This window comes from Microplitis mediator, chromosome 3, assembly GCF_029852145.1.
Source record: "Microplitis mediator isolate UGA2020A chromosome 3, iyMicMedi2.1, whole genome shotgun sequence".
In the NCBI taxonomy this organism is placed as follows: domain Eukaryota; kingdom Metazoa; phylum Arthropoda; class Insecta; order Hymenoptera; family Braconidae; genus Microplitis; species Microplitis mediator.
The window spans coordinates 7058660-7084114 of record NC_079971.1 but is presented as its reverse complement, the minus strand read 5'-3'; the positions used below and the strand labels follow the sequence as shown (position 1 = coordinate 7084114).

Here is a 25455-nt window from a genome sequence, read left to right as displayed (position 1 = left end):
TCTCTCTTTTCTAAGATTCAAACATTGTGTTCAGAATATATATATGTGTGCTAGCTTACAAATTTACATATATAATTTTCAATATATGTAATACATATATGTGCTAACTTATAAGTTTACATATATGATTACAAATATATATAATACATGTATTAATTTATAAACTTACGTAGGGGAGGGTGGGGCAGAGCGGCCCCCCTAAGCCAATTATTATTTTTTGTGGCTTTCAACCATAAGATCACTTTACTTTTGTCCTATTTCGAACAAATTTATGGACATTTTGCCAAAATTCTGAAAAAAAATTTTTTTTTTTTTGTGGGGCAGAGCGGCCCCCCTTCAAAAAGTGATAAAAAAATTTTTTTTTTCGTTTTTTTTTTTTAAATTGTTTTCATCATTAAGAATGTATTTCTTTCTCTTGACAACTATTTATGGTTTTATATTACTCGAAAAAAATTTTTTAAAGCGTAAAAAATCGTTCACTCTCGATTACCTTAATTACTAATTGTTATTTCATAAAAAAAAAAATCAATTCTATAATTTTACTTTATTTCAAAAATTTATCAACTAAAAAAAAAATTTAATTTTTATAAATTTGTAGTGACCGAATTTGCCTCTTACATAGAGAAACGGCCGAAAAAAATGAAAAAATACTTTTTCGGAAGTTTCTGCTGGTCTATTTTGCCCCAGGTGTTATGCGTAGGGCTAGAAATGTGGAATTATAATAATATTTTTTTAATTTGACGATAAAAATATGAAAAAATCACTTTTTCAAAATTTTGGGCTTGTCCATTTTGCCCCAAATGTCATGCGTAGGGGTAAAAATGCGCAAACATATCGGATTTATAGTAATTAGGCGAAAAAAAAAAAATTTTTTTTTTTATCAAAATTTCAGGGGGGCCGCTCTGCCCCATCCTCCCCTATATAATTAATTATATTAAAACTTACTACATTATATATTAGAAAATATATATCGTTTTTGGCCACTTATATGGTCCTATAGTGATTACATATTTTTCCATATATATTTATCATATATGGTATTTTCATGCAGGTATACATAAATTTATTACTTATTTTCTTTATCAATGAAATTTAAGTTTAAATTGTTTTCTTTAAGTAAAAACACTTAACTCATAATACTTTGGGATTTTAGGTAAGCACTTTCTTAAGTCTAGGAAATTACTTTTAATTGAAATGTCCCCTTTCCATCGAATATTTCATCAGACACCCTTTCTTCATTTTTCTATTATTTTTTTATTTTATTTTTTTTCGTCTTCCTCCATCCCTGTAGTAATAACGGTGACAAAGACTTGCGCAACTGTCTTCCAAACGATCATGGTTATTTCTCTAAAACAATTTTTTTTATTTTTATCAAAGACATCGTTCTTTTAGTATATTTGCAGTTTCTTAGCATTCGATGCCACTGGCGTATTCCCAAAGACACTAAATATAAAGGGAATAATAAACACCAGAAACGGTAATCTGCACGTGTTACCTTTTTGGTATATTCAAGTATACTATACTTTTATGTGACATGTGAAAATCTTGTCTGCGGTTTTTGTTTCAGACGACGAGATAATCATAAAATATAATAAAAGATAAAAATACAGAGACTAAAAAAGGGGAAATTGACGTAACAACCTGACGGCAAAGCAATAATTTATACGGAAAATCAAAATCACAATTTGAAATTAACCATAAACGACAGGTGTTATGAATGAGCATGTAACCCAAGTTTCACTAAACCAATCCAACCACTAATTAAATTAATTTCTACAACCCTCTCTTCGAGGTTTTAAGGACCGGCATTAATACGTCGGTTTTCATGATTCGTTAGTAAAAAAACTTGACGAAATTAAAAAAGTAAAATTTCAAGACACTGTCTTTCTTCTATAGATCTTGGCATGGGTTTCGTTTCAATTAACGCCCTTCTCACCAGCACACCTCCCTTCGTTCATTCCCGACAAGTAGAATAAGAATGAGAGTGAGAGTGAGGGAAAGTGAGGGAGGTCTTTATCACGCAGCCTTAGTCGAAGAAGACTCCAAGGGGGTTGCGAGAGGAAGAGAATTTCGCGATGTGAGGGTTGCAGGCACTTTCCACCTTGGGAGGTCTTTGTGAATTTGCATACAGAGCATCTGTCACCAGCCCCTTAGCTGGCTTTGGCCATTTTCGACTCGGGCTATCTCCCGTCTTGAATCTATGGAATAATGCCAGCCATTCTTATGGTAAATCCAGCCAGGGCTATTTTCTCTCCTTCAGCTTCATTTACGCCTCTCAAGTGCCAGAGTAAACTTAAGAACCCGTAAGAATTATGGGACTCGGTTATTTCGTAAAATTGCTTGATTCGAGTTGAAGTAAGCAATCATTTTATAAACTTAGATTATATAGATACAGATACGTGCAAAATTATGTCGGAAGACAATGTATACAAATGTATGTTATTTAATATTTTATTTATATTGGAAAAAATGGATACGCTTACTCTACGAAATGTCTCAATTCATTCTTATAGGAGGAGAAAATATATACAAGACAGCACAGTGGTACAAGCTCTCAGACGACACGTCAATAACACGTCTTGTACTCCCAAGGTAAACAAGACCTGATTCCACGAGAGAGAGATAGTTTGTTGTATTTCATTGACGCTCTAGAACAACTAAATTTAACATTAGGCACTTGAAGTCTTACATTACACTGCAATAAATTGGAAGTGCATTTGGAGTAATTAATAATTTTAGTTCAATCCGAATTACAATGTAAAAAAAAGGGGGGTAAGTTCAGGCGGCGTAGGTGTTAAAATTTTCGGTGTTAAATTTTGACACCGAAAGCGGTGTTAAAATAACACCGCCGAAGGTGTAAATATTCATTACCGGTGTTAAAATATTGTTCGGTGTTTAAAATATTTAACTTTGTGAATATTTTTAATTACTCGATCACTACAGTTAGACAGTACCCGAGTTGAAATTTAGAGCCCATTTTGAATCTTCTAAAGTCGAATCTATTTCGGACTTGGAGGCTCAAAATAAAGTCTGTTTCCATGTTAAATTAGGTCCAATTTTGGTCCCTGAACTCTGGGTTCAAAGTTGGAGCTAGAGGACTATAGGGCTCTCAATTGAATCTATCTCGGGCCAGAGGGGCCTATATAAGCTCTAAATTTCGACTGGGGATAGTTTTATTAATTAATTAAATTATTGGTGATTGAAGAGGTAGGCGTAAAATTGTTTAATTTTGAAATAAATTACGTATAACATAAATCATTATTTAAATAAGTACATAGCAAAATTGAAATTTCCTCCAGATAATATTCATTAAATTTTTTTATTTTCTTTTCGAATTTCTATACGTGGAATTTTTTTTTACACCGATTTAACACCAGCATTTTAACACCGCTCTTTTTTACTGTGTAGATAACCTTTGAACATTTAATCTTCCCAATGCCTGAAAATTCAACCCACATTACTTCAGCTTTTCGTGAGACATAAATTTATACCGGAGATAAAAAAATATCTAAAAATTAAAAGATAGACGTAAACCAAACGAATGGGCTTTCGATCGAAACCAGAGAATCGAGAGTGAGAATGGAAGCAGTTTTCCAAGCACGATCTGTCGCATTGAAATTCACCACGAATTTCGCTTTCCATTTCTATCCAAGTTCCTATTCCATTTTCTCTCTTGTACGCAGAGCATGTTCGACTTTGTTTCCCGATCACATCCGCCTTTGTTCCTTCTCAATTTGACGTCTTCCTTTGATATGCCTTTCCCTGTACTACCAAGTTTGACTTGTCATAAATTGATTACAACTGATATTATTTTATTTCGGTGGCAATTACATCATCAAACAGTTAAATTTCTTTTATTTAACCCTAATTAAATAAAAATAATACAGTTTTCCTTTGAGTTAGAATACTTGAAATTAATTATAAGATTTTTTTGCTTGAATAAAAAAGTAAAGAGCCTTATTGGTCTAGTTTAATGAGTTTTGATTTATGAACAAAGATCTCAGTTTAACTCTAACCCTCGTTTTTGGTCCTCAACTACATTAGAGAGGGTGAAAAATCGTAGCAACTTATTAAACGTAAAAGTTGAACCCCTACGCGCGTCCTCGCTTTGATATATAGCTCTCTCGAAAGTTGTTACTCTCTTCTGTTATTGTCAAATTACGACTCAACATTTCTTATGTAACTTTACGAATTTTTCAAGCAAATATTGATCTTTTAACTTACTGACTGTGGCGTTTTCAGAGTTTTATATATTATCACTCCGTTTTCTTTAAAAGTTTATTTTCCCACGATTATATAATAGAAAAATAACTGCAAGGGCAACTGCTTTTTTTTTTTTTATTGAAATAAGTTATACAGTCGATGCTCCCCAGTAGCCTGGATGTGGCTCACTCGCTCTAGACATACAATACAGCCTTTGGTATAAATATCCGAGTAAAAATATCTGGCAAAACATACGACGAAACGGCTAAATTTGATCGAAATTTCGCCGAAATCATAGAATTTTATTTGAAGAAGCCTAAATTTGGCCGAAAACACGCAGAAGCTGTAGAATATTATTGGAAAAAGTCGCAAATTGGCCGAAAACACGCAAAAGCTGTAGAATTTTAATGGAAGAAACCGAAAACACGCCGAAAACGCTAAATTTGATCGAAATTACGCCAAAACCATCGAATTTTATTCAAAAACGCCTAAATTTGACCGAAATCATGCTGCAGCTATGAAATTTTATTGGAAAAAGCCGAAAACACACCGAATCGTTATTTTTCTTAATAAATAGACCGAAAATTTGCCGATAAATTCAGTCAGCCATTTTTCAGCCTCATGTTGACTACCTGGGTCTTTTGTCGGCCACTTTTCGGCTGACAAAAAATTCTATCATTATTTTGGCTTGAAATTTCTTACCTGGGTAAATACATTATATACAAGATTATGATTGTTGTTTTAACCAACGTATCTCGTCCATGTTATATTAAATCATTGTTTCCATGTTGACGTTTGTAAGACGTCAGCCCTTGGTAGTACATCTCTAGCCTCATCTATTAGAGATCAACCTGCATAAGACTTGACGGTGTCTTTCTCTTTAGCTCAAACGATCGGAATTTTATCATAGCACTCATTGACGTTTTGAAGCTTTAGGATAATAAGTTCCTCACACAGCATAGAAACTGTCTGTAGCAGTATTATATATATACTCCAGTGTGTTACTTCCCTCATGGGTTGCCTTGTCTTGTCTTCTTTTGATTTAATAGCCAGCATCGAGGGCTCGGGGAAATGAGAGCAATTTGAACCTCTCTATACTCTTTTCCTTTCTATATCTGCACTGAACGTGCTGCGAGATCTTAAGACTTTCAAGAGCAAGATGAGAGTCGAGGGCACGAACACCGGCTGCTACTCTATACTCGCTATCACATTTATTATATTACCGGTGGACGTAACCGATGTGTTTCTCTCGCTTCTCGAGCACATATAATATATAGCATATACACATATATAACTAAAACTTTTGAAAAATTGTCTAGCAATGCTCCATCATCCATTCGACACGTTCCACATTATTATGTTCTATCTATTTAATCTTACATACACTAAATGCAACTTCCAATAACTAATTTATCGTACACCTCATCCTGTTTTCTTTGTCTACATGAACACATTTACGCTGTGATGCCGTGATGCCGTGAAATAAAATAATATATTGATCATCAGTACTTATATTTTATATACATACTTTAATCAGTTTATATAAATGTATATAAATAAGCCATATATTTTATAAGGCATGACAAGTGAAAGGCCGAATAATTTTTTCAGATCAAGGTCACGCGCGTTCAGAAATTCAAGGTCCAAAAATGTTAGCTGAGATAAAAGAATACGGCATCCTCTATGTAGACAGTATAATCTATAGGTTTATCTATAAGACATCTTTCACCGTCTTGTATAAACGCATCAATGTATAAAGAAAGACGAGGATAAAGAAAACTAAGTCAACTCCTACGTGAATTCAAAGGGGAACCCTTGCCGTCCTACGGGATTTTTCTCTCAAGACATGGCCGACTAACGAAATTATTTTGAGAATTCTTTTAAGGAACATCCAATATATATTTTATCTCGACATAAAACTAAGAGACCCACAAATCAATAGCCACTTGGTGATCGATTTCGTTATCGTGTTAACCCATACAAAGTCGCCGAGCTTCGAAATTTTTCCATAGATCGGCTGATGCCTGGTTTGCAATGATTGGCCAATAAATAGCTAACTATACTGGCCCGTGCATGGTGAATCATTGACAGCCGTCTTTTTGCTTATAAAAATGGGGCACAATTAACAGCCGTTCGTTGGCCAACGGTTTGATCGAGTGCTCTCTGCGCAAGCGCTTGTGAAAATACTAATAATAACAATTATTTCTGTAATTATTATTGTAATTATTTATATAATCATAACCTATTGTATCATAATATTTATAATTTTTATCATAATCGTATCCATGATCATAATATTTTTTATAATAAAAATAAATATGAGTTCATCATTTTTATTTAGTAAAGTTGTTATTAAATAATTGAGATATTCGGCCGATGCTTCAAAATTGGCAGCCATTCACGACCCAGTAATGGGCCGATTCTTTTTTAACTTCCCGCTAAGAAAATTACAAATTTTCAAAAAAAGGGAAGTTATTGGTTTCGGTCCGATTTTCGAAAATCGAGTTTTCATCAGATATCGACGTTTTGAGGTGCTAGGAAGCTATTCTGACTATTTCCGGATGGACGTCCGCGTGGATGTGTGTGTGTGTGTGTGTGTGTGTGTGTGTGTGTGTGTGTGTGTGTGTGTGTGTGTGTGTGTGTGTGTGTGTGTGTGTGTGTGTGTGTGTGTGTGCGTGCGTGCGTGTGTGTGTGTGTAAACTTTTTTTGGCGGGTAGATCGGTCATGTAGTTTACGAGTTATACAAAGAATAAAAGTTAAAAAATTTTTTTTGTTTTCGGTTTTTTGCATATAACTCATAAACCACTTGCCCGATTTACCTCAAAATATAATAGGTTCTAACTCTTGATGAGCCCTTTCGATCGCCACCAAGAACGTTCAAATCGATTGATTCGTTCATTGATTCATTGATTCGTTAACTTTGAACCTTCTTAAAATTTGAAAGATTATTATAAAACAAAAATTAGAAAGAAAAAATATAAATTATTTTATCTTCTAGCTTTGGCCTTTTTTCACAGAATTGTGCGACTTTTTCGATAAAAAATAAATTCTGAAAACTCACAGAAATATGATTTTTGAATTTTAAATGACCACCATTTCTAATCTAGTTGACCGATTTTGCTCATCTGCGAACTCAATTGAGGTAATAGTTCATAGAATTGGCATAGAAGTATGCCAAGTTTTATTAAGATCCGCATAGAATTGTGGTGGCTATCGATGCTACAAAGTGCGTTATATTACATATGCATATAAACATTTGAACCAGTAGTATTTTTGGAATCTACTCGACTAATTAAGACAGATCACAGCGATATTCTATAAAAATTCCGCGATGATGAATGCAATAGCTCGATTTCTATGAGATCTACTTAAAAGGAGTTTCGTAATGATATTCGAAATGTCAATTATGTAAATGCAATGCGAAGTTTCATTGCTTTTTTTTTGCTACGATAATAGAGAATGAAAAGAATAAAATAGCCTTTAAATATAAGTATTTGAGTAAAATGTATCTATAATATTTATACATCAGATGCATAATGTAAATTCCAAGATTGTGAAAAAGTGAGAATGATTGGGAGCCACTGATCTTATAAACAGCATTGCTGCTGGCTGAGTACACCTCTTTTTTCTTGGCTTATTCTTGTGCTCATCTTCCTCACTCCCTCATTGCATTGCCTTTCTTGAGTACTTCTTCCTACGCTATCCCCTCTACTCACACTCTTTCGTTCTCATCCACTCTGTTCTTCTCTCTTGCGTACGTACATAGTAGAGCATTATCGCCTGGCTGTCTTGAGCACTACACCACTTTAGTACCAGCAGTATATAGAAGGAAACTTTGAAAGGCCGGATGAATCGACATTCGAAAAAAAGCTGTCATGAAGATTTTTCCTTCCTCTAATGGAACCACACTGAAAGACTCATTCTCGTTCCTTACATCATTGGCTTCCCGCTGTTACATTCTCTAGAGGCATCCGCGAGAATCAATTAACATTATACACTGATACTATTTCGGGGCGTTTTAATAAAAGGGATCTAGTACGATAAAACACTATTTATACACAGAAAAATTATTCTTGTTTGACATGCTACGGGCTCAAAGTAAAGCCGGACTATGTCAGCCACCCAACCTATACAAAAAAAAAGAATCGGCCCATTACTGGGTCGTGAATGGCTGCCAAGCATTGGCCAATCATAACAATCAATCATCGGCCAAAGTTTGGTATCAAAAGCACTTGATCAAACCGTTGGCCAACGAACGGCGGTTAATTGTGCACCGTTTTTATGAGCAAAAAGACGGCTGCCAATGATTCACCATGCATGGGCCAGTATAGTTAACCATTTATTGGCCAATCATTGCAAACCAGGTATCGGCCGATCTATGGGAAAATTTCGAAGCTCGGCGACTTTGTACGGGAACCGAAGTTAAAGTAAACGCATGCAAAAATTACCATGACCATAATAGTAATATTTACAATGGTTTCAATCATTCAGATGTGATCGTTGTGAATTTTACGATGACCATAATAATTTTTCCATGTTTATTTAAATTTCCGCAGGTGGCCAACACGGTCCGGGTTTACTACGGCACCATAGCATTTCAAACAATAATTTTTCCATGTATTTAAATATATAGAATAGAAAATGTCATATAATTCTCTGAGTATGTAAATCAACCACAGCTGCGGAAACTAACTCGGAATCTATCTAGAATACCTCGATGACATTCTACTGTCTCTAAAACCTATTGGTTTACCATACTTGATATTTATATACATTACTTACTTCTATATATATACATGTTACAACAGAATGAAACACGCAAAACCCAACAACAATTCAAACCTACAATACTACTGAAAGGAAATACACCAGAGATTCCACCTTTATACATCCCTTCGTATCGGTAAACTTAAATTCCGACGTTACCATTAAATCATTTCTCTATTCACTTACATCTATATTTTAGTATAAATATACCGCGTTCTTCTATATTCGTTTTATTATTCACAGTCACAACCAAATCTATAGTCGTTCCTTATTTAGAGCGCAATGACTTTAGATAAATAAAAGGCTATATTTATATTATGATTTATTCGTATATGCGGTGGCCGAATATGAGCAGATATTTAAACATGATCTTCACATATTTGACGGAATATATCTTGTTCTCAGGCTATTTTTGACCAGAGACTAAAAGGCGACAACAATAAACTTTTTTTATGGGACGTTTTTTTATAATAATAGGTCTTATGTAAGTTAATGAAAGTGTAAGATTTTTTTATGCGTGTTTTCTCTCAATATCGATGTGCTTTTTGTAACGTGTAAGTGCGTTATAAATATAATGAACACGATTTAATGTGAGTGAATCGCGTGACTCCGACATGTTGACAGGAGAGTCCAACTTTTACGCTTCGCATTCGAGGTGTGCAATATTCTAACTTAGCATAATCAATTGCGATGTCGCTGGTAAAAATTTCTACCCTGGCGAATCCGGATTACGGTATATTTAATGAGCACATGCGGATAAAATTAGTAACGACACTGATTTTTCCAATTTTTGATTATTGTACTGCAGCTTTCACTAATATTACAAATAGATTACAACTTAAATTACAAAGAAAACTGAATGCGTGTGTTAGATTCATTTATAAAATTGCTAGGTTTGAACATGTCAGTGCGTATAATAAAAGATTAGGTTGGTTAAAGTTAAAATCGGGGAAAGACTTTTTTTATTGCTAGTCTATTTTATAAAGAAATACATTTGAACTTTAATCAACTATTTAGATCGAAATTAGAGTTTCTGCCTGTTTTGTTACGTAGAGGAGATATTAGGCAAGACTACTTAAGAATACCAAAATTTAGATCATCAATATATGAAAACTCGTTTTTAATCCATGGTTTGCATGGATGGAATTCTTTACCGCCAGAACTAACGACAATGCAAACTTTTGTAGAATTTAAGATCGCTTGTTTTAATCATTTTTTGAATGTTAATAATTAATTAATTAATCTTTTTGTTCAAAAATGTAAAACATAAACATGTACACGGAAAGAAATTTTCTTTGAAAATTACCGTTAAATTCACTGTAATCATGGGACGAATGACACGACTTAATCATTTGTCGGTAAGTGAGGTAATTTTTAAATTTTTTTCAACAAATTTTACCGTAGTCTACAGTAAATTTTATTCGGTTTTCGGTAAATATTATAAAGTCTACCACAAAATAAATAAATTTTTTCGAAATTTTTATTTCAAAAATGGTAATAAGTAAAAGCGCCGCATTATGTCCCACGATTACAGTGAATTTAACGGTAATTTTCAAAGAAAATTTCTATCCGTGTATATATTTTATAAGATTTTTTATATTTTTTTGATGGTCCTCAGGGGGCTACGACTCTAGGATCAAATAAATATATTTATCTATCTATCTATCTATATTACCGTAATTTGCTGTAGATAACACTATTCGAAAAAATTACAGTATTTTAAGGTAAACGCATGGTAGTTACGGCAAAAGTGCGGGATTTTACCGTAAATTTTCAGTGAGAGAGCGGTAGTTTACCGTAAAATTGCAGCAAGCCTGCGATATTTTACTGTATTTAACTGTAGAAATAAAAAAACATACAGTGCTCACGGTAAAAATACCGCAAATTGCAGTAAATTCCCGAATTTTACCGCAACCCGCCGTAAATGACCGCACATGGTCGTAAATTCCAGCAAATTTGCCGTAGACATACCGTAATTTACGGTAAATTGTGACAGAATGCGGTAAATTTTTATAATTTATCGTAATACGGATCCACCAGGGTTAAATAAAACTTAATTTGTTGCGTTGTCAAAATTGCAATGCTCATTGTAAATTGTGTTCGGTGCATTTAAAAAACGTTTATGTTATCGCCAATTTGCCCTATAATTCCACACTGTCCTCATGCTACTATCACAATAGTAGTATGTATTTCTATAAATTTTTTACGTAAAAAATACCGTAAAATTCTCAAAGTGTATATATGAAATAAATTTAGCCATTGAACGTATACAATTATGATGAACAATCTTGAAAATTAACATTGATAGGTTATGTGGATTATCTGAATTAAAGTAATATTAGTCTTTGAAACGAGGTTGTACAATTTCGCAGGCAGGCTTTCCAATATCTGTAATTGGCCAGTATGGTGCGAGCTTACCCCAATATATATATATCACAATTTTCATGCCACACATTCTGGCATGAGGCTGCAGATAATCTGTATTTAACGGTTGGGGGGTCACAGGGGCAAGGCCTGTGTCTGAGACCGTAAAAGTGAGAAAAGAACTGGATTTTAGTATGAGAGAAAGCGAAAACAAGAGAGTTCAGGACGAGTAAGCCCACAAGTATGATGTACTGCCTTAATAACCGAATCCCGACCTCGAGTCCCTCGGACTTGACGATTTTTTATTTTAACTGTAATTAATTTACTGCAAAATCAAAATTTAACTTTTTTCTCCGAAAATTTATTAGCGGAATAAAAAATAATCTTTTATAGTATTTTTTTATAAAGAAATCGAACTGATTGAATGCTTTAAAAATTTTTTGTCAAATGCAGCGTAAACGTTTACTATAAATAGAAATATTTTCTAACGTCAACTATGTGCTGCAAGTAGAACATTTATTTTTTTCCTGACTATTATCGTGAGTTCATTTTTGCATCTACTGAAAAACTTGGCTCTAGAATGGAGTCTGGGTATATGGACGTCTGGCGTCGCGACGCTGCCGGGCGCCAGCACTCCTAGACGACAATTCGACGGAGGACAATGCCCAGACACTAGTAAAAAGCTCAACAAACAGATGAAAATACACTAAACAAAGAAAAATAAAAAACAAAAAAATATTTTTTATCATCAAAAGCCATTGAGTTTTATATTTTTTCAAGTTACTAATATTTTATATGTTATGTTGAAAATTTTCACTATTGAAGTCTAACAAACGATACTTTAAGATGATTTAAATAACCGGTTTTACGATATAATTAGTTTAAAAAAAAAAAAAAAGTTTAAACGGCCACATAAACAGAATGAGTATGATAAAATTTCAAAAGTTTCTTGCGAATAATTTTAAAAAGTTGTTTCAGGATTGCATATTGCTGAAGTTTCTATCGAAAAAAAAGTAGATTGTTAATAAAGTCATTATTACAAGTGACATTTATTTAAGAATTTTTGTTATCCACAGTAATTTGATAATTTTCAAAGAAAATATACAACTTTACTTAAATATTTCCTAGAAAAGTTGTATACATTTGTTTCAATTGTTATTATCTTTGAAATGATAAAGTAGATATATATAACGTGACAGAAAGGGGAAAAGAGTCAACGTTATAAGACAGGATATTAGATATTCACACAAAGTTAATGTCATGGCACGTGGTTTTGTTTATTAAACCTACTTCAGTTGTCTGTCCGGTACATGAAGAAAAAATGTAGGGTACTTTAGTTAATAATATGAGTAAAATTACAAAATTCTTATTGTAAATTTGAAAAGCTAATAAAATTGTGTAATTTTTACAGTCTTGAGAATTAAATTTTTATTTATATTTAGTCATTTTTAAGTAGATTTCTTTAGAAATTGGACTATTGCAATGGGTCTCGTGATCGAATTATCAAAGAATTTTGCTACCATATATCTCATTTTACCTAGTAGTCAAAAAATACTATTCACTCAAAAGTTTATGTATGTATGTATGCATATCGATTCTTGACGGATCTTAATACAATTTTATACACTTATTTATTGGACAATTACCTTCATCAAGTTCGAAGATGAGCCCAATCGGTCGATTAGTTTGGGAGTTGTGGGTGTTTGAAATTTTTTTTCATTTTCATAAAAATGAATTTTCTGGCTTTATCGTTAAATAACTTTTGAACCGAAAATGATAACTCGATTCTGTAAAAAGTATCTCAAAATTTGGACGATTCGCTTTAATTTTCACTGTAGTACTTGATTTTTTTAAACATATTTTCTAACAATTTCGATGCTATCGAAAATTTCACACAAAATAAAAAAAGCTTATTTTTGCAGCTAGTCTTCTAATAACTTCTAAATGATAAGGCATAACTCATTTCCTTGAAATTCATGTTTAAGCTTACAAAATAAGTATTAATTACACTATTGTAGCTTTATTGTATTTACATAAGAAATCTACCTTTCCATTCCGGGTAAGGCCGGATGGCTCTTTTTATTATTTGAGTGTGCCAATAAAGATAAACCGCATTAGTAAACTTTACTATATGTTTGGTGAAATTTACTCCGAAATAGTAAATTTTACTAAATCAGAACGGTGGTAAATAAAATTAAATTTTCATTAGTTTTTCAACTCTTTATTATTATTGTTACTATTAATGGCATGTCTAGCGTGTTGATGTCAATTTTTATATTTAAAAATAACCTGACTTGACCGAGATTCGAACCCTGATCTCCCGCGTGCGAATTCTGCCCTTAGTCTGTCGGTCCGACGTCTCCTTTAAACGAAAGTCTCTAAACTTGTAATACATATTCGTGTCCGCTATCTCTACCAATTGTTAATTTTATCGATCTGCTTTCGAAAAATTACAAACCGTTTAGTAATTTTTAGTTGCTGTTTAATACTCAATACTGCGCTATTCATCTGATTTACAGAAATTACCAAACAGATTGTAACTTTTGCATACTGTAGAGAATTTAATGCATATCTTTAGTTAATTTTTATATTTTTACAGAATAAAAATCGTTAAATCGTATAATGAAATGCATTACTCAACGTTTAGTAATAATCTAATATACTCTTTATAAAAATTGCTGTTCTATTAATAAAGAATACAAATTAATTAGTAATACAAGTAATAATATAGCAATTTTTCATATAAGCATCCAGTTATAATTAACATTTTGTGATTTTTACTATACATTTAGTAATAAAAAGGAAAAGTAATGCATTGATTAATGTGCATCAGTATTTCTTACTAAAATATATCAAATACTCTTATATTTTCAAGACTTGTTTTCTCCGTATATTTAAGGTCTTTAACACTTGTTATTATGTGCCATGTAAATCATAGCTATATAATATATAAATTACGATATCCGTTAAATAAAGCTTTCTCTATATAATATTCAATGTCTGTTACCATTATTTAAATTTCCTTTATGTGGGGGCATTATATAAAATTACCATAAATTTTGAATTTCAATATTGTAAGTCGGGAAAAATAAGTTGGATAAAGTATATAAAAAATATTTGAATGCATCACGGTGTAATATTTCGTGTAAGTGACGGTTATATAGAATGCTATTGTTGGTACACCCTCTGGCCAACTCGACGGGCAAGAATGAATCTCTTGCAGGGTAATTAGGCAGATTACTTTCCGGAGTCGTTTAAGCTCCACTTTCTTACTTACTCTCTTCCCCTGTAACAAAATTCTTCTCTTTATTTCTCTCATTGGATAGGTGGATGAACAATTAAAGATAGAAATTCTCGTAAAGAGACATGGCTCTGGAAAACATTGAAACGAAAGCAACGGAGCGACTCTTGGCAATTCGACTGAAACTTAAATTCACCACAGGGACTAATCGACCAGTGAGTATGGCGCGCATTCTTAGCGGAAGTAATCTTCAATGAGAAAACCCAGCAAAAGCTTACAGGAGCTTCGAAAAGTTTGAAATAACGGAACCTAAAATATGTGAGCAAGAAAGGTAACTACAACAATACAATGGAGGGGTAAAAGTACAGCGCAATAATACCCGTATAAATTTTTGTATGACAATTAACAGAAAAGAAAAGTAACTTTTTATTTATCGTCTCTAGAAAATATAGAGAAAAATAATTGTAGTAGAAATGAAAATAATCTACAGGTCATTCAATATTTTTGCTAACTTTCACACAAAATCATAAAAACGAACACACTGACAAAAGAAGTATCATATAAGAAAAAAAAACAGATATTAAGTGTGCGGTTCTACTATATAGTATTATATACACGAGCATTTATTGCAGGACTATGCGATCGTAATTCAGAAGGTGGATTGTCGTAAAAGTCCGCATGTGAGTGTTTTCATATATTTTATTCTTCTCTTCCTTCATTGCTTTAATCTTTGTCATTTTCAGCTAATACCCTAAAACTGCCGTAAGACCGTAAGATGGTTTCTTGGCCAGAATGTGCCCACACGTGGCCAGTAACTGTACTTGAGTATGTCAAAACTATAAAATTAAAGCAAAAAAGGGTGAAGAAAAAATATAATGCAACCTGAATAGGGATATTCCCTCGAGCATTATAGCGGCATAGAATGAGAAAATATTCATAATGCTGGATTAAGCGTGGGAGTACTCAGTGGTAGGGCAGTACGTCGTCAGAGTGGATTGCCAAACTAATCAAGAGTTCACCCTATTTAATTTTCCGCCCTCACGCTAACATGATATCGCAGATACTCCATTCTCTTATACACTTTTCATCAAGTACTGAACACTGTACTGTCATATTATTTTATTTAGATATTTATACACTTTTCTATAGAAATTACCGCCTTAAATATCAATGTTGCAATTTACATAAATTTGGCATTTAAAAAATCGGGAGTGATTACGGATTTCATTCAAATCCTAACTCACTCCGTCACCTGAAGATCCGGAGTTTTAGAAAAAAATTACTCTGCACACAGAGTAATAGGGAGTTTATTTTTTCAGCGGAGTGATCTGGATTTTATCTAAGCCCGCATTCACTCTGATTTGGAGTTTGAATGTTAAAATAAACACCCCTTTGGAGTGAATTTTACTCCAAGAGCATTGAATAAGTAAAAAGTCATTTACTCCGCATTCAATCTGGATTTAACCCGCGTTTACTCCGAAAATTTCTTACAGCGTATGGATGACTGTGTATTTTATTTAATCCCCTTGGAGTTAAATGAACTCCGAATTGGAGTTTATTTCAATATTAAAATTCCGAATCGTCGTGAGTGCGGATTTCAATGAAATTCAGATGACTCCAAACTCACTCCACTGAAAAAACAAACGCCCTATTTACTCCGTATGCACGGAAAAAAATTTACTGTTGCTGCAACAGGAGGCATTCATTTTGCAGCGACAGGAAAAAATCCTGTTGTAGCAACAGGATTTTCCTGCAGCTGCGACAGGAGGCAGCCATGTTGCAGCAATAGGAAAAAAATCCTGTTGTAGCAACAGGATTTTCCTGCAACTGCAACAGGATTTTTTTCTATTGCTGCAACATGAATGCCTCCTGTTGCAGCAACAGTGAATTTTTTTCCGTGTGGGAAGCGATTTTTTTCACTCCGGAACTCCGAGTGAATTCAGATTTGAATAAAATCCGGAATCAGTCCAAATTAACTCCCGATTTTCCAGTGTTTTCAATTAAATCCTGTTATTAGTAAAATAATCCTTCGAGGATAGTCAAAACATTTTCGAATAAAAAAAATGTCCTGGTTATTTTATCCACTTTACTTTATTGATTATATTTGTTTTCATTGAACTGACGATAGCTCTGTTTTTTTTATCGCTTCTCTTACCGAGTTTTATATAAATGTATCGGTCGATAACAAAAGTGAAGCCATTTTCACGGGGATAGAAACAGAGAATAGCTTATCTGGCTTATCGCAAGCCATCGATTATCACGGGAGTATGCACAGACACACATGTATACGATGGAGCTCTCTGGTTCATTCCTCTTGCTCCTCTACTTCTATACTTGGGGCATTAAACGCGATGAATCCACGATGGGGCAACGATCGATCCTCTCGTGAGTCTGTGTTCTGCTGATGCATGCATGCCGTATTGCATCCCACGGGTTTATATGAGAGGGCAAATCCTCTTTCCCTCACTCTCTCTCTTGACATCCAGTCATCAAAGGATTGCCACATTATCAGAATATTACGTTACTCGTAAGAATATAAAAAATATTATCTACTTAAGTGTAAACTGATACCGATTAAACCTGCAAAAGCTCTGATAAAGTCAAAATTTTTTCCTCCATTCATAATGGATAAGCCGACAGATTTTATCATTTTATATGCAAATATGTGTGTATCCAGCTTGTTTATAGTCTACTATAAACACAGTCATGTATACATATTATGTGGTTACGACCGGTTAACCTTACACCCTTAAACCTGAATTAAATAACTAACCACAGAATAGAACGCACTGATGAAATAAAGTGAACTTGACTCGGCATCAACGGGCATCTCTGCTCATGTACCATTACATAATTTTGCAGTAAAGAGTTACGACAGACAGGTGTGGATCATCACTATAAACGTGAGTGATTTCGGCAAATAATCAAAGCAATATGCAGTAAAACACTGGCTACAATACTAAAGGGGTAAGCACGCAGAGTAGACCCTACAAATATGTACAGGAATGTCTCGTTAATCAAGAGAGACGCCACCCCTTTTCCGGGGACAAAGAGAGTGAGACTGGTCACAGTGTTTAATGCTTGACAAACGAGCACGTGATACACCGTGTAAACAGAGTGCACCCCTCTATGCATACAATATAGTGTCAAAGTGGCATTTTTTTAGAACCAGAAAGAAAAAACTGCCTGAAAATTCCGTTTCGGCTTAATAAAATTAATTACGTAACATCGAAAAGCTCAAGCATTTGATCTTTATTACTGCATTGATTCATTTGTTTTGTGTTTGAAGATCATAGTTAACGAACATTTGCCAAAAGTACGATAAAGTATTTATGAGTACATGAAAAACTTTTCTGAGTGCACTCTCTAAAAACGCATTAGTGAAAATCACGTGACAATCACTATTCAGCAGTGAATGTAGTCACTTATTGCCAGTGAAAAGTATACCAATATTTGAATTAGTGACATACTTTTCACTAGTAAATAGTGAATAGTCACTATTTTCACTATTTCAAATTTAAGAGAGCACATAAAACGAAATGTGAGTGGCTTCGATATCAAAAGTATTATGACAGATATAAAAATATTATTGCCCATTAAATCAAATATTATTTTTTATATAATCTTCGGGGTCAACGAAATTTTTTCTAAAGATTTCATAACTCCATAATTTTGAATATACACTGAAAAAAATTTGGTTATCGTAACCATCTGAAGTATTAATCCTGGCGAATCCAAATTACGATATTCGGAAGAACTACACGGAAAAAAAAATAGGCGCTGCAACAGGACAAAATCCTGTTGTAGCAACAGGACAAAATCCTGTTATGGCAACAGGATTTTCCTGTTACAGCAACCGGACACACCCTGCTTCCACAAAAAAAATCCTGTTGCTGCAACAGGATTTTGTCCTGCTGCTACCACAGGATGTGTCCTGTTGCTGTAACAGGAAAATCCTGTTGTCACAACAGGACGGCGTCCTGTTGCAGCACCTATTGTTTTTCCGTGTACGGTAAATTTCGGTTATTTTGCGGTAAACTACGGTATTGTACGGGACAAGCGCGGCATTTTACTTTAGCGAAGTATTTCATTGTTTTACGGTAAAAATGCGATGAACTACCGTGTTTTTACCGCAAACTACTAGCGTTTACCGGAATTTGCCTATTCTACCTAAAATGTGACAAATTTACAGTAAAATGCGGTAATTTACGGTAAAATACGATAATTTACCATAATTCGGATCCGCTAGAGTAATTTCCCTGCTTAAAAAATCCGATAGATTCTTATAGCTATATGTATAATAGGGTGGGTTGAAAAAAAACTTTTTTTTTGTTTTTCTTAGCATGGGGGTAGAATTTGTACCATATAAAATAAAAAATTTTTTCAAGAAGAAAAAAATTTTTTTACTCAACATTTTGAGGTGGCCCACTCGTTTTTAAAATAAATAATTGATCAAACGGGGTAGTCTCAACGAAAAAAATTACATGGTGTTCTAGAATCTGTAGGGTGTTCCCTTGAAAGCTAATTGAAAGTCAGAGGTTGAAAAAATTTTTTTCCTATTATTTTTGTAATTTAAGTGAAAAATCCAAAAATAAAAAGCATTTTCTTTTGAATTATAATGAAAGTGAAGTAAAAAAAAATCACATTCGACAATTATTAGATGTTTTCCACGATTTTGGACAAAAAAAATTTCTTTTCGTTGGAACTATCCCGTTTAATCAATTATTTATTTAAAAAACAAGTGGGCCACCTCAAAATGTTGAGTAAAAAAATTTTTTTTTTCTTGAACAATTTTTTTTTTTTATAAGGTACAAATTCTACCCCCATGCTAAGAAAAACAAAAAAAAAGTTTTTTTTCAACCCACCCTAATGTATAAGGCCCTATACTTAACTATAGCACTTCTCATAGAATTCATTCACTCTTATAAATTCTCTATGGGAATTTATGAGAATTTATCGGATTCTATGAGATTTTCTAAACAGGGTTCTAATGGTAGATAGTTTTCATAACAAAATGTATCGTTAAATTGGCAATACTAGATTTCTGTATTAACTATCTTCAATTTTGAATGAAAGTATTGTTAATATAACCATATTCTTGGGTTATATTCCCCATACTTGGTATTGCTGTTGGAACGATTCCTATAGACTGCTCGGCTGCCCAATTTCAAAACACAGTAACTGACAAAAATAAAATTTTTTAAATATGCATCGAATCATGTTCACAAGACTCCACGGGAACTAAACATACTAAAAAATCGGTTTCGAAAAATTTGTCACTTACTGTGTTTTGAAATTGGGCAGCCGTGCTATTATAGCAATCCAAATTGTTAACACAGCAGTCCAGAATGTAAATACATCAATACGTATTGTTAATATAGAGATACATTTTGTTACACGGAAAAAAATAAACTTTAAAAATTACTATTTGAAATTACAACCCGGAACCCGGTTGTCAATATAGGGAATTTTCACATTCAAATAGTAAATTTTATAAAACGTGTCGTCTATTTTCTAAGTATCAGTTACGATTTTTATAGTTCAAATAGTAATTTTTCTTTCATAGACAATAAATTTTCATACTTATCCTGTAATTATTCACGTTTCAATCGTAAATGAAAAAATTACTATTTAGAATGATGCACGGAAAAAAAAATAGTCGCTGCAACAGGATTTTATCCTGTTGCAGCAATATGATTTTAATGTTACAGCAACAGGACAAAATCCAGTTGCAGCAACAGGATTTTCATGTTACAGCAGCAGGAAAAATCCTGTGAAATAAATAGGATAAGGAACAAGTTTCATGTACTAATTTTTTTCTCCGTATAATGAAATTTCCAAGTTTGAAAAAAAATTCCAAGTTTGGAAAAAATAAAAATTTGTTTTCGAAATTGATTTTTGTTTTTTAATTGAAATCTCTTCCAAATTTTGAAATTTCATTATACGGCCAAAAAAATTAGTACATGAAACTTGTTCCTTATCTTATTTATTCCACAGGAAAAATCCTGTTGCTGTCACATGAAAATCCTGTTGCTGTAACAGAATTTTGTCCTGTTGCTCCCACAGGACTTCATCCTGTTGCAGCACCTATGTTTTTTCCGTGTGGTATTTACTGACCACTTTATCATTATATTACTTCTCATTCTCAATTTACATAGTTCATTTTTTTCCGTGTATGATAACTAACTACCATTAGCAATACTTTAGATCGTTGCGATAACCAGGCTTTTTTTCCAGTGTATATATTATTTCCTTTTATTTACTCACTAGGAAACTTCACTAGGAGTTTTTTCAACTCCTTTTTTCAATTCCTACAAAAATTTAAAATTTTCATACTTTAATTTTTTAATGATATTCATTGTGCCATTATGAAATGTACGTATATAAATTTAAAAAAATACCCGTTCTGCTTTGGCCACCGGTCATACCCCATCGCACCAGATTTCCCTTACGTGCATTAAATTTTGCATACATTAAGATTCTTATCATATTAATTAAATAAAATGCGCGATAAAACTTACATAATTAGCACCAACATTCTCGTGAAAGAAATTTTTGTTCCAATGCACATTACAAATTTCTTGTAATTTTTATTAAGTGACAATTAACACGTACATTTGAGTTAATAATATTTATATATGAGAGAATTAGTTCGTTTTTATACCTATAAATATTTGAAAATATACAGTAAAGTATAAGAATGCAATGCATCTAAAACTTAATAAAATACCGTTAAGTAGCAATAAATGTTTAAATGTACAGTTTAGTGTTTTTTTCATTACTATTGAACGAACCCACAAGTTTAAAACGATATAATAATACTTTTAACTATCAAGACTTATCTTAACCATGGGAATATCCGTCGGAAACCTATGAAAGCAGATAAATATATATACATATTTTTTTTTTTTCAAAGCCACCGAACTACACTTGTTGCTGCTGTTATAGAATGTCGGATTCCTAACCAACTACATATATTTCGTAATGCGTCTCATAAAAGCGAGTTGGATCTTTCAATAAAATCAATAAAATTTACGATCCACGTTTATCGTATTGATATCTTGCCCATATTCTAGCCTATTATTTTCATATTTATTTTTATGCCTGTCATTCAGTATATCTAATTTTAATTTTTTATTTTTTATAATACCTTTTAATATTAAAATTACGCGGATAAATAAAATGTATATAAAATCGTTGAAATTCATTAACAAACAGTAAGGCGGAGCTATGGTGTCTCGTAAAAAACAAAAGTAGACCTGGTAAACGTTTAGTCTCATTCCATTTGTACGTTTTGAAAATGTTTTTTATCTTTTAAAAATATATATAATAAGCCAAGTTACACTTAGTGTTTATTTGCGATAAATATTCAATTTCATGGTCAAGTGGTCAACTGGTTCTTAGACTACGCGCATTATATTGAACAAGTAAAATATATGTAAAAGGTAAACATACGGCGATTAAAATACCTCATCAGAAAAAAATTTTTTCGTACGTTTGTTACATGGTATTTTGAAACAAAAAATATTTTATTTCTATCTTCAGAAGTTAACTGTTTCCGAAAAATAAAAAAAGAGCCATTCGACCATACCCGGAATGGAAAGAAATACTTCTTACTTATGAAATTTTATAGTTACTTTTTGGGTAATTATTTTAATCGGATTTAAAGATGCGCTAAATCGATCGATTATTTTGAAACTCGTGGAAGAAGGAAATTTTCCTAATTTCCAAAAAAACTGTTTTTTATTCATTTACTTTCAAATATTCGAGATTATCGATTTGTCAGAAGAAATTGTTATGAAACACAAGTTATGTAGTGAAAATTGAAGCTAATTTACGAACTTCAAGATGTAGGACTACTTTACGAAATTAAGTTATCGCTTTCGGTTCAAAAGTTTAGGGATAAAATAAAGAATGCTATTTTTACGAAAATCAAAAAAATTTCAAACCACATCTTCTAAACTATTCGATCGATTTTCTTCATCTTCGAACTTGATCAAGGTAATTTCCCAAAGAATAAGTGTATCAAGTTTCATTAAGATCCGATATTAATTGTAGCCAGCATCCATTTACACGGAGAAAAATGTTGGCTCGAAACCTACCAATTTTTATTATGCTGTCGACCAAACTTGGAACAGGAAGGGAAGCATCCAAAAAATTATTGTGCTCGAGCACAATGATATGATCATACGAAAAATTATTATGCTGTATCACAACACTTACTACGCGCGAGAAACTTATCGATAAGCTTTAATAACAATTACTTTCATACATTATAATAATTGTGATGCGGCATAATAATTTTTTATAAGAGCATAATAAATTTTTGGATGCTTCACTTCCTGTTTCACGTTTGGTCGACAGCATAATAAAAATTAGTAGGTTTTGAGCCAACATTTTTCTCCGTGTATGGCGCGTTATATCATATATATATATTTATATATACCCGGGTCAAAAAAATAACTTGTTTTTGACTTATTTGGTTTGCTTTTGACTTCGTTAACTTTATTTTGGCTGCAAATACTTTTTTCAACTTCAATATGACTTCTGTAACTTAAAAATTTAAGTCAACTGAGTCAAATTCAAGTCAAGTTTGACTTATTTGACTCAAAAATTTAAGACAACCACTCTCTAAACATGAATTAGTGAAAATAAGTGAATATTTACTAATTCCAAATGCAAGCCGAACCACTAATTTCAAAAAGTGGTCACTTATTTCACTTATTCATGTTTAGAGAGTAATTAAAATCCAAGACAACATAACTTTAAGTTGACTTAGTTGGCGTAAATCGGTACTTATTAAGACACCTTAATTAAAAATAAGTCAAAACCGCATGTGTTTTCATGTCTTAAAATATGTTGTTTTTATTTATTCAAAAAGGAACTTAAATTTGACATGATTTTGTCTTGCTAGACTTAATATATTTTCAATTTTTTAAAACCACGCCAAAATCAAGTTATTTTTTTGATCCGGGTATATAAATTTTTGAACTGATGGCATTTCGCGGCACAATGAAACATATTTCAGTAAAATTCTTCAAAAATTGCGACATGCGACCCTACAATAGCTATGTTTCTAAAAAAAAATACTTAAAAATAAAATAAAATCGCCTTTTAGTATTTACCGTTAAAAGTATCTGAAAGTTTTAATAGAGTTAACGACTAATTTATTTGAAGAAAAAAAAACAAAGTCAGGAAAATTTGTCTTTTCAACTGAGGAAACTTTCTAAACTAAATGGTTTAATAGTGAATAAATTAAATGTACTTTTGAAGATACACTTGAAAGTTAGTTTGTTACTCAGAGGATATAAAGAAGCTTGTTGGTCTCTTTTCTTCCTTTCTTACTGGATCAAAGTGCCCGGAGCAGAAAGGGGGTTCTGGTTTTTGTCGGACGAAACACAAACGACATTCTTTCTTTCCCTCGATCTTGCCATTGCTTCAGTAGGACTTCGTCTCGGCCATTGGCCAGTGTCAGTTTAGTTATACTAACGTATAAACATTTACAGCAAAGATGATACATTTTTTATATCCTTTTCTCATGTTTTATATATAATTCACTTGATCACCGCTATGGAATTAAATACTATACACATACACACGAAAATAAAACTAATGATTTATCTACAAATAATAGGTATAGGCGATTAAACATGAAATATACATTATAATTATATAGATGGATCTAATATTGATGGTAAGACTATCAAGATGCTTCGTGGAAGTAAAAAAGAATGAGTGAAAATAACAATAATAATAAATAAATACATTCTCTCGATAGCGTTAACCGTATACTTGATATATTCTACGCCATATTTTAACATAGATTGTATCGTCAATTAATATTGATAAATAAAAAATAAAAGTATAAGAAATTAATTTCTGAAATATAATGAAATCTATAAAAGGAGCTCATATATCTTTATTTTTAATACAACGCGGACACTGGTATAAAACGACTGTTACACGGAGAAAACGAGTCTCGAAAATATAATAGTATTTAATATATTTTAGTAAGAAATACTGATGCACATTAATCAATACATTACTTTTACTTTTTATTACTAAATGTATAGTAAAAATCACAAAATGTTAATTATTACTGTATGCTTATATGAAAAATTGCTATATTATTACTTGTATTACTAATTAATTTGTATTCTTTATTAATAGAACAGCAATTTTTATAAAGAGTATATTAAATTATTACTAAACGTTGAGTAATGCATTTCATTATACGATTTAACGATTTTTATTCTGTAAAAATATAAAAACTAACTAAAGATATGCATTAAATTCTCTACAATATGCAAAAGTTACAATCTGTTTGGTAATTTCTGTAAATCAGATGAATAGCGCAGTATTGAGTATTAAACAGCAACTAAAAATTACTAAACGGTTTGTAATTTTTCGAAAGCAGATCGATAAAATTAACAATTGGTAGAGATAGCGGACACGAATATGTATTACAAGTTTAGAGACTTTCGTTTAAAGGAGACGTCGGACCGACAGACTGAGGGCAGGATTCGCACGCGGGAGATCAGGGTTCGAATCTCGGTCAAGTCAAGTTATTTTTAAATATAAAAATTGACATCAACACTAGACATGCCGTCAATAGTAACAGTAATAATAAAGAGTTGAAAAACTAATGAAAATTTAATTTTATTTACCTCCGTTCTAATTTAGTAAAATTTTCTATATTGGAGTAAATTTTACCAATCATATAGTAAACTTTACTAATGCGGTTTATATTTACTGGCGTACTCATATAATTTAAACTCATATTTTTACACAGAAAAAAAGGATTTCTTAATGCAAGAAATTTTCTGCATTATGAATTGAAGAAAAAAATTTTTACTTTCAATTGATAATGCACAGAATTA

At 32.3% G+C, this 25455-nt stretch overlaps 1 protein-coding gene across 6 annotated transcripts in view; it reads right to left on the bottom strand.

The window, feature by feature from the left end:
* The window catches only part of LOC130666156 (protein prickle-like), a 90530-nt gene that overhangs the window by 53189 nt on the left and 11886 nt on the right, over nucleotides 1-25455 (bottom strand). The window contains exon 1 of one of the 6 annotated variants that reach the window (XM_057466951.1): nucleotides 21097-21128. The exons of the other annotated variants lie outside the window; for them this stretch is intronic. Coding sequence (XP_057322934.1) covers nucleotides 21097-21113 — 17 coding nt within the window. The 5' untranslated portion in view covers nucleotides 21114-21128. Of the gene's footprint in view, nucleotides 1-21096; nucleotides 21129-25455 lie in introns of those variants that run through there. 6 annotated transcript variants of the gene reach the window in all.